The sequence below is a fragment of the Apis laboriosa genome, unplaced genomic scaffold, assembly GCF_014066325.1.
Source record: "Apis laboriosa isolate Shangri-la unplaced genomic scaffold, ASM1406632v1 scaffold34_cov151, whole genome shotgun sequence".
NCBI lineage: Eukaryota > Metazoa > Arthropoda > Insecta > Hymenoptera > Apidae > Apis > Apis laboriosa.
Window position 1 is genome coordinate 9,412,644 of NW_025222928.1, and position 9,739 is coordinate 9,422,382.

General features: G+C 49.3%; 1 protein-coding gene across 2 annotated transcripts in view; it reads left to right on the forward strand.

Moving 5' to 3' along the window:
- The window catches only part of LOC122714724 (annulin), an 8,974-nt gene extending 7,432 nt beyond the window's left edge, over positions 1-1,542 (forward strand). For both annotated transcript variants that reach the window (XM_043936336.1, XM_043936338.1), the window contains exons 6-10: positions 48-317; positions 387-466; positions 568-712; positions 787-1,093; positions 1,161-1,542. In XM_043936336.1, coding sequence (XP_043792271.1) covers positions 48-317; positions 387-466; positions 568-712; positions 787-1,093; positions 1,161-1,451 — 1,093 coding nt within the window. In that variant the 3' untranslated portion in view covers positions 1,452-1,542. The remainder of the gene's footprint in view (positions 1-47; positions 318-386; positions 467-567; positions 713-786; positions 1,094-1,160) is intronic.
- The last annotated feature ends 8,197 nt before the right edge of the window (positions 1,543-9,739 follow it).

Below are 9,739 nucleotides of genomic sequence, written 5' to 3' on the forward strand. Positions count from 1 at the left end.
TCTCCAGAAATTTCCACGCGTGGATCACCTTCTCTCTCTCTCTTCAGGAATTTCCACGTGTGGAACGAGGTGTGGATGAAGCGGGACGACATATCGGCGGAGTATTCCGGGTGGCAGGCGATCGACGCAACCCCCCAGGAGTTGAGCGAGAACGCTTACCGCTGCGGCCCTGCCTCCGTGGTCGGCGTGAAGAGGGGCGAGGTCCTGCGCCCTTACGACAACGCTTTCCTGTTCGCCGAGGTGAACGCGGACAAGGTGTTCTGGCGGTACAACGGGCCCACGCAGCCGTTGAAGCTGATCCGGAAGGACGCTTACGGGTGAGCGTGTCTTTCGTCCCCGTCGAGTTCCCCCCACCCCTTCTCTAACTCTCGCGCGTCACTCCGCAGAATCGGGCAATTCATCAGCACGAAAGCGGTGGGCAGATGGGCGAGGGAGGATATCACTCACACCTACAAGTATCCTGAGAGTAAGTAACCGTGATAAGAGAGAAAGGTAATGAGAGAGAGAGAGAATTTTTCGGATAGAAAGGGACCGAGCGTGTTTTTCTCTTGTTTCCGGATTACGTAGAATCGCAAGAGGAGCGGGCCGCCATGTTGAAAGCGTTGCGCCAGAGCCAGTCCCTGTTCAGTCGATATTACCTGAACGACGAATTTAACGACGTCACGTTCGACTTCGAGCTTCGGGACGATATCGTGATAGGACAACCGTTCAGGTAATCCTCTTACCCCCCTTCACCTCTTCCTCCTCTTCCTCGATATCAACTCATGCAAGGATCTGGTTGGGCAGCGTGGTGCTGTCGATCAAGAACAGGAGCGATCGCAAGGAGTATGAGGTGTCGGTGATTCTGAGGGTGGAGACGGTGCTGTACACGGGGAGGGTAGGAGATCCGGTGAAAAGATGGAGCGTGGAACGAGTGGTGAGGCCGGGGGCGGTGGAGGAGGCGCGCATGGAGGTGTCCTGGCAGGAGTACGGGCCCCGATTGTTGGATCAATGCGCGTTCAACGTCGCCTGCCTGGCCACCGTCAAGGATACCAATTTCGAGTACTTCGCCCAAGACGATTTTCGCGTGAGGAAGCCCGACATAGCGATCACGGTAAGCACTCTCGGGACGAGATCCGGAAAGAGATTACACTTACTACGATTCGGGGCGATTTTCGTAGCTGGAGAACGAGGCGGTAGCGGGGAACGAGTTGAAGGCGACGGCGAAATTCCAGAATCCGTTACCGATCCCGTTGAGCAAGGGCCGATTCCTGATCGAGGGGCCGGGTTTGGACGAGCAGTTGAAGGTGAAATTGTCGGAAGCGGTGAGAACGGGGGCGTACGCCGAGTGTTCGTTCTCCATGGTGCCGAGATACGAGGGACGCGCCACGATTGCGGCCAAATTTTACTCCAAGGAGCTCGAGGACGTGGACGGTTTCGTCAATTTTATGGTGAAACCGAACGGCGATTAAACGCGTCGCCTTTTCCTTTTTTCTCGTAATCTCTAATGTCATTTGTTACGTTTCTTTTGTTGCGATGAATAATAAAAGTTTTGAAAGTTTTCTTGCTTATACGTGTACTTCCTTCAGAAAAAAGAGCGGAAATGCGTATAGAGATATCGAAAACATTTTTTCAGAGAGAGAGAGAGAGAGAGAGAGAGAAGAAGCGGCAGGACGAATGGGATACCGGTTCGGAAACAGGCTCGCGCGTTAGTCGAATGCCCGATAAAAAATTCAATCGACGAAGAGAAGTAGCAGCGTGGATATTGAGACGAGAGAGAGAGAGAGAGAGAGAAGATGGATGCGTATATTATTCGGTAATAATATGAGGATACGAAGAGTAGGAGAGGAGAAAAAAAAAAAGAGAGAAAAAAGGAAGCGAACACCGTCTAGGAAATTAAGCGAGTATATATACATATATAGTATAGACGAAGCGATTTATCGATATGTTCGTTGAAAAGTTTCGAAGCGAAGAACGTATTTACGAAAAAACGGTGACTCTACGCGGCGGTATAGGCGGTATAGGGGGGGGACAGGGTAATATTTTTACGAGGGATCCTCTCCGTCTCGATTAGGAAGGCGCAGCGATAAGCTGGTAGCAAGTGAAGACGAATACAGGAGGATCGTCTAAAAGGGGAGAAGAGAAATGGGAGAAGGGAGGTAGGGGAGGAAGAAGAACGATATGGAAGATAGTAGTGAGATATGTCTAAATACATAACCGTGACACGTGATGGACGTGTTGCGGCCCCTGTCTACAGGGGTCTCTCTCTCGAAAGCCTACGGGGCCCGTACCGATCTCCATTTCGATCCATGGGATTCTGGGACTCGGGCACCCTGCTACGCGCCATGCATCAACACCCAAGATCCATCCCATTATACCTCATCGGAATAACAAACACGCCTTCCATCGTATAAACCAACGTTCTTTTGTTCCCATCGAATCCCAGGATCCGTCGGAATCGCGGCGAACAGCGCGCGCCTCACTCGCGGTGTATATGCGTGTTTTCGGGTCCATAGGGGGTCCTCTCGCAGGATTCTCCGAGAAACGAAATTCGAACGGAAGAAACAACTCGACTCTCTCTCTCTTCGATCCTTCTCTCCTAACTTTTCCTCGCGCGCCGCGATTCGCTCTGGTGTCGCTCTTTCCTTCGAGAAAAAGTATCTCTTATCTCCCATCCATCCCCTTTGCTTCAGAGATACGTTTCTAGATGGCACCACAGTTCTCGAATCGTCGACCGAATCTATCTTCGCCTATTATTCGCCTCTCGATTCTGTCACCGATGGAAAAACGTTTGCCGTGAGCCGAACCAGCAAAAGAAGTAACAATTTTTTCGAATTCGACGAAAGAAGGGAGAAAAGCGAAAGAATTACGGTCGGGAAGTGGCATATAGCATCTAACCGCTAGTTTTCTTGTCATCGAAGAGGACGATTCGAAATAAAAAGAAGTTTTCAAGCGGTGACTCGGTCTCGCGTCGAACGATTATCGTTTCGAGATCGATGGGATCTCGTCCCTCATCCCTCGACAGTTTTTCCTCCATCCTCGAACCTTTCTCTCCGTTCGCGCGATCCTATGATGGAACGTATCGTTTGTGTGTGTGTGTGTGTGTGTTTGTGCGCGCGTGTACTTTACGAAAAAAGAAAAGAAAGAAAGAAAGAAAAAAAGAAAGTAATTCGAAGGAATAGCGGCATAAAAGAAAGAGAGAGAGAGAGAGAGAGAACGTTGAGGTCGAGTCACGATCGCATTTTGAATCGGTCGGTGTTGAGAAATTAAATTTTCTAGACTCGTAGACGACGCGGACCGTCGGGTCGTATCGAGTTCGAATCTAATTTGCATGAAAGGACGGAACACGGGTTGTTTACCCATGTATATGTAAGCATGGAACAGTTGCGAGCAGCGGCTGGCAACGTATTTGCGAGAGGATTTGGTAGGAAAGGAGAGAGGCCACACCGCCTTCCTTCGCGTATCGCCGAGGAAGGGTGGTATCGAGGGATCGTAGGAGGGATCCCGAAGGCGAAGCGCGGCGGAGAGAGGGACGCGAAAAAAGGGAGTGAGAGAGAGAGAGAGAGATATGGCGCGACTACCTTATTACGCATGCACCCTGTCCAACAAAAGGGACTCGTTCGTTCGTTCGTTCGTTCGTTCGTTCGTTCGTTCGCTCGCTCGCATGCTCGCTCGTTCATTCGCTGACTGACTGACTGACTGAATAACTAACCGACTGAGTGACTGACTGACTGACGTACCGTACCCACTTCGTCATCGTCCCTTCCCCCTTCCCTCCGTTTACATATTTCCAAGATCAACATAACCGCAAACGTTTCTCTCGATACAAATTCGTATGCGTGTACCGAATAAATACGTAATACCTCTATTTTGAGAGGCGATTGTTTCTCGAACGAAACGAAAAGGGGGGCGGTTCCTCTGCTCTAACCTCTCCTTCCAAACGAATAGACACGCTCGTTAGCGGTTTGCCGGCCGACTTAACCGAAAAAACGGAGAATCGAATTGAAAAGGTGGGACGCGTTGAAAGACGCGAGCGAAGATTGGGATCGGTCCTTTCTTTTATTATCGGTTCGAAGAAAAAGGATATATTTATCGCACAAAAGAGTAGCGATCGGTGTGGCGGGCCGGGAATGGCGTTTAAACACAAACGGTTGCTGCGGTTCCCGTGGAATCGCGTGTCAACGTGTTTAGACGTTCGGCCGACGCCGGCCCAGGCGAGGAGGAGGGGGAGGGAGGGAGGAGGAAAGAAGCGTGCCCGCGGGAATTCGCGGCCATTGTGCCGGCCATCTTCCCGTCCCATTCAAACCGTTGTATACACGCGCGTACGCGGACGTTCCGGGCGACGGAACATTTGGCCGACGCCGAGCCGAGCCGAGCCGAGGCGAACGTTTTCACCGCAACCGCTTATTCGAATTCGTGGAAAAAAGAAAGAAAAAATAACGAACGAAAGAAAGAAAGAAAGAAAGAATTCGTTTCGGCTTTTATTCGAAGGGGCCGGGGTTCGCGTGCCGCTCGGTAATCGCGAAATTGCCTCCGACCGATTCCGCGACCGATTCGACCGATATCGGCCGACCTAAACGGACGTCTACTTAGAGGCTAATTTCCGTCTGCTGAAAAAACGGAAAGAGAGGGAGGGGGCACGATTCTCGTTGGCACGCACGTCGAATCGGTGGCGGATAGCGAGAGAGAGAGAGACAGGGAGGCGTCCCGAGGGAGAGATCGCGGCTTTATGCCGGGTATACCCGGTTGACATCGAAATCCAGTGACGTATCTAATTGAGAGCAGTTTAACGGCGAGGGCGGATCAGTGGGATAAGCCGTAAGCCGGCGAAGCCGGTGCGCGAGATCACCCTAGGCTTATAACTGGCGGGGAATCTTCTTCCAACTACCCTTCCGCAGAGTACATTCCGGCTCGTGATACGGCGACCCTTCTTCCCGCCCTTCCCCCAACCGGACCGGCCCCGCTCCCAGCTGCTACCCTCGCCTATCTACCGAGAGAATCCGGCGTAAATAATGCCGATTATCCCCCCGGCAATTGTTTTATCGACCGAGCTGTCCCGCTCGAACAGCAATCTCGAAAGAGAGGGTGGCCCCGCGCCTCTCACCTCCGACCTTTCTCTCTTCCCCCCTCCTTCCCGCCCCGCTCACCTTACACAGATTTACGAGTCGCTTCGAGGAGGGTGAAGACTCGAAAAGTAAATTTCCCTCCCCCCCTCCCTTCTTCTCCCACTCGTTCTCGTTTCGTTTCCTAAACTAAACGATAACTTTGTCGTCGCCGCGATACTCGTCTCCTTCCTCCTCCTCCTCCTCCTCCTCCTCCTCCTCCTTTTCCTCTTCTGCTGCTCGTCCTTCCGTCGCAACGTTTTCCACTCGGACTCGATTAATATTCCCGCAACGGCGCGGCGAGGAGCTCTGCCAATCCGCTCCTATCCAATCTGTTTCCACGAGGAAACGAGGGAATTACCCTCGAAATCGGGTAATAATATCGAGTAAAACCGATTCCCCAGAAAAAACTAATTTCACGGATACGAAGGGGAAAAGCGGAAACGTAGAGGGTTTATCGAGCAAAAAAAAAAAAGAAAAAAAAAAAAAAATCCGTCCACGGATTTTCCTTCGTTTCCCCGGGGGGGACTTCCCCTCCCCCTCCCCCCTCCCTCCTCCGTCCCTTCGAAGTATTTACGTAGGTGCGTAGGTACCGTAGGCACCCCGTCGCTCCTCTAGGCGTGGACGCTTCGACCGGTATTTGTTATTCTAATGTCGCGTTATATATATTTGTTTGTTGGGGGGGGAAAGGGCGTGGGCGAGTAACCCGAAGTGTGAAACACGTTGTAACGCGTTTCCTCCTCCTCCTGGAATTCCATTCTCCTGTCGGATGTTCCGGCTCGACGACCGGCTCCCGCAACGACACCGCTTTCTCCACTTTTCCTTCCTCCAGATTCCGTCCTCTCCTCCTAAAGAGACGTTCCCCGCGAACAAATTTTTTCAATCCGTCCGTAATCTGCCTCTAAAACGTCGATTCCGTTCGTACAATTCGCATTTCGATCGACGAATTATATTTCTCTCATGATAAGATAGGATAATAAAGAAAATTCGTCTCTGGAAAGTATCTTTTCCTAGAGAGATGTTTCCCGCGAACAAATTTTTTCAATCCCGTAACTTGCCTCTACAACGTTGATTCCGTTTATACAATTCGTATTTCGATCGACGAATTATATTTCTCTCATGGTAAGATAGGATAATAAAGAAAATTCGTCCCTGGAAAGTATCTCTTTCTAGAGAGACGTTTTTCAATCCGTCCGTAATCTGCCTTTAAAACGTTGATTCCGTTCGTACAATTCGCATCTCGATCGACGAATTATATTTCTCTCATGGTAAGACAGAATAATAAAGAAAATTCGTCTCTCGAAAGTACGTACCTCTTCTTTCAGAAACGTTTCCCGCGAACAAATTTTTTCAATCCACCCGTAACTAACTCTCTAAAACGTTGATTCTGTTTGTACAATTCACATCTCGATCGACATTTCTCTCTCATGGTAAAATAGGATATAATAAACAAAAATTCGTCTTTCGAAAATACGATTCATGTCGGAGAATCGACGAATTACATCGCGACACGAAAATCGATTCGAAAAGGGGACAGATGATGAAGAAAATTCGCTTCTCGAAAGTATCTCTTCTTAGAACGTTTCCCGCGAACAAATTTTTTCAATCCGCTCGTAACTTGCCTCTAAAACGTTGACTCTGTACAATTCGCATCTCGGTCAACGAATTACATCTCTCTCTCATGGTAAAACAGGATAATAAACAAAATTCGCTTCTCGAAAGTACGATTCACCTCGAATCGACGAATTACATCGCGACACGGAAATCGATTCGAAGAGGAGACGGATGATAAAGAAAATTCGCCGAATGGATGGTTTCAATTATTATTTTATATATATATATATAAAGCTAGGAGATTTATCGACTCGACGATGGGACGCGAAACAACGAAAACCGGACGCGATCTCTTGATCGCGTAAGTAAGTAACTCTCCAGATATAGGTGTCGACGTGCTCGCGTGCCGATTCCTTATCGAGGCTAATCTCCACTTTTAGTTATCGCCGTTCCGACCACCGTACGTTAACTCGTGATTTCCCGAATCGCTCTCGCCACGCGAGCGTTCCTTCGATTCCCCTTCGACTCGAATCGGATCAGGATTTCGCATAGGTTTCCACCGAAATTTCCTTTTTTCTTTTCGCGTCACTTTCCAGCCCATCGTAATCTCGCGCAGGGTTCCACACAGCGACCACGAACCTCGTCCCCAGGGCTCGTATCTCGCGGCTTTAATATCCTTTCCGCGGCAGATGGGCTCGAGTGCGTGCGGTGGTTGGGAAGAGGAGTGGAGAGGAGAAGAAACGCAGACGGTTTACGTTTTCGTCTTTTCGAGCCGACAGATCCTCGATCCTCTCCCCAAGTTGTTCTCGAGAAGGAAAAGCTGGCGCCGCGACGCTCTCGACGGCCGCCGACTCGAGTCCTCCTCGAGTTTCGCTCTTTCGAGTTCTTTCCTCCTCCTCCTCCTTCTCCTCCTCCTCTTTCTTTTCCCGCTTTCACCGTTTACCGCCCTTCTCCCCCGCTCTTCCCTCGACATCGTCTCCTCGTTATCGCAGCCACGAACACCAATTTCGTTGTTATTATTAGGAGCCGGCCCCGGCTGAAGGAGGCCGAACGAAAGAAACCGTGTGTTTACCCTCTCCAAAATCCACTCGAGAGGAGAAGCTCGTGCCACCGAGAGAGAGAGAGATTTTTTCCTTTTTATCCGTTCCACTCGCGCGCGCGCATGTGTGCGCGCGTGTGTGTACAATTTTTATAAACCAACCTTCTTTGTCGCATTTTCCACGCTATCCCGAAATCCTGGAATAGAATCTGCTTGAAATGGAGATCGTATTCAAATATACATATATATACTTTTTTCCCCCTTTCTTTTTTTTTTTTGGGTCGCGAGATCGAACGCGAGTAGAGACGTTAGACGGATCCGTAGATCGTAATCGCACGGAGTAGGTAGAGGAGTTCGAATTTAAGGAAAGCGACGCGCGGAGAGGAACGCCGGTTATAAGTGGATACAGTCGTAGCCTGTTAAACGGCGAGTTTCGCCACGGGTGACGAATTTGAAGGGTAGGGGGAGGGAGGGAGGGAGGAAGGGAGGGGAGGGGAGGGGACGGTGACACCTCGGAGCATCCGCAACCGCCTCGAAAACGTTCGAATGCCAAAGGAAACGGGGGGTCCGGGACAGCTCGTTCCTGCGGTTCGTTCCCGCTCGAGCACGCCGCGTCTTTTCAGCTACCTGAAGAGGAGGAAGAGAAGAGGAAGAGGAGGAGGAGGAGGGAGAGACGGGTGTTCATATTTTATACGGGATGGGATCCTTTATGCGGTCGACTACGGGGGCACCCAGCGTGTCGAATAGAATTCAGGAGGCCGGGTATACGTATATGTATATATATATATACATACATACATACATACATATATATATATATATATATATATACACGATAGATATTTTGACATGGCCGAGAAATTAGTATAATAAAGGGGGCTAAGGTAGGAGCGAGCGGCTAAGTGCCTAAACACACGCCGTAAATCTCCCCTCCCAACCAAAAAGCGCCACTAACGCGATACCTTTTCGACGCGTCTCATCGATCCACCGCCTAGTAGTATTTAACGCTCTTTATCCGCGACTCTTCGCCGTCCGAGAACAAAGATATTCTCGATTTCGGTTAAACTTGCCTCCTCACTTGTTGCATCCGTTAGATTTATAACGACGTCGTTCTCGCGTCGTGTATCCGTTCTCGAACTTTTGCGGGAAACGTAACATAATAATTCATTCGTCACTCGTTTCTATCGTATAGGAAAATATCTTTATTTTCGATCCAGAGTTGGAATAAAAAGGTACGTTCGATACCTTTGTTTCTCGAAATCTCCGAGGATACGAAACAGTTTTCGCGAGATTTTTCTATATATATGTATATGTTTCTATATATATATATATATATATATATATATATATATACACACGTATGTATAAGCGTATAAAGATTTGGAAGAAAGAAACGTATATTATACCACCTCCTTTTCTCCGCGTATTTTGAGACTTCCAAGCGATTTTATGGGAACGAGCGATAAGGGAGCAGAAAGACGATAAGGTGTCGGTGAAAAATTGAAGTTGACGATAAAACGAACGAGAGGCGTACGTACGGGTTAAAAATTTCTTCGGAATCGAATGTAAAAAACGAATGCAATGCTGTAGCTGGAAAGTGATCGATCGGAATACGCTTCTATTAGCGGTATCGCGACGTTCGAGCCGACGTCACTGGCGTAATCGCGACGAAACTTTGGGAGAATGGGGAAAAAAAAAAACCTTCAAAATTTCAAATTTTACACGCGAAACGAATCCTCCTCCTGGCGACGCGTCCTGGATACGCGGTCGATCCTCGTATCGCGTTCCCCGAACTAATTACACGTCCGTACAATTTACTCGTTGAAAATCGAGAGGAAAAAGCAAAAAAGAAAAAAAAGAGAGAGAATCGAGCGACGAAACGATTAGGAAATGAAAGACAAAAGAGAGGCGGACGATGCTACGCCAATGTACGTACAGCGATGGTACATACGTAGATACGTAGAGAAACGGCGGCCATCCGGTGCACGAGGGGTCGATCGATCTCTCTTTCGTCGTTGCGCCGACCACCGTGCTTCGTGATCGTGGTAGTGGTGGTGATGTCGTC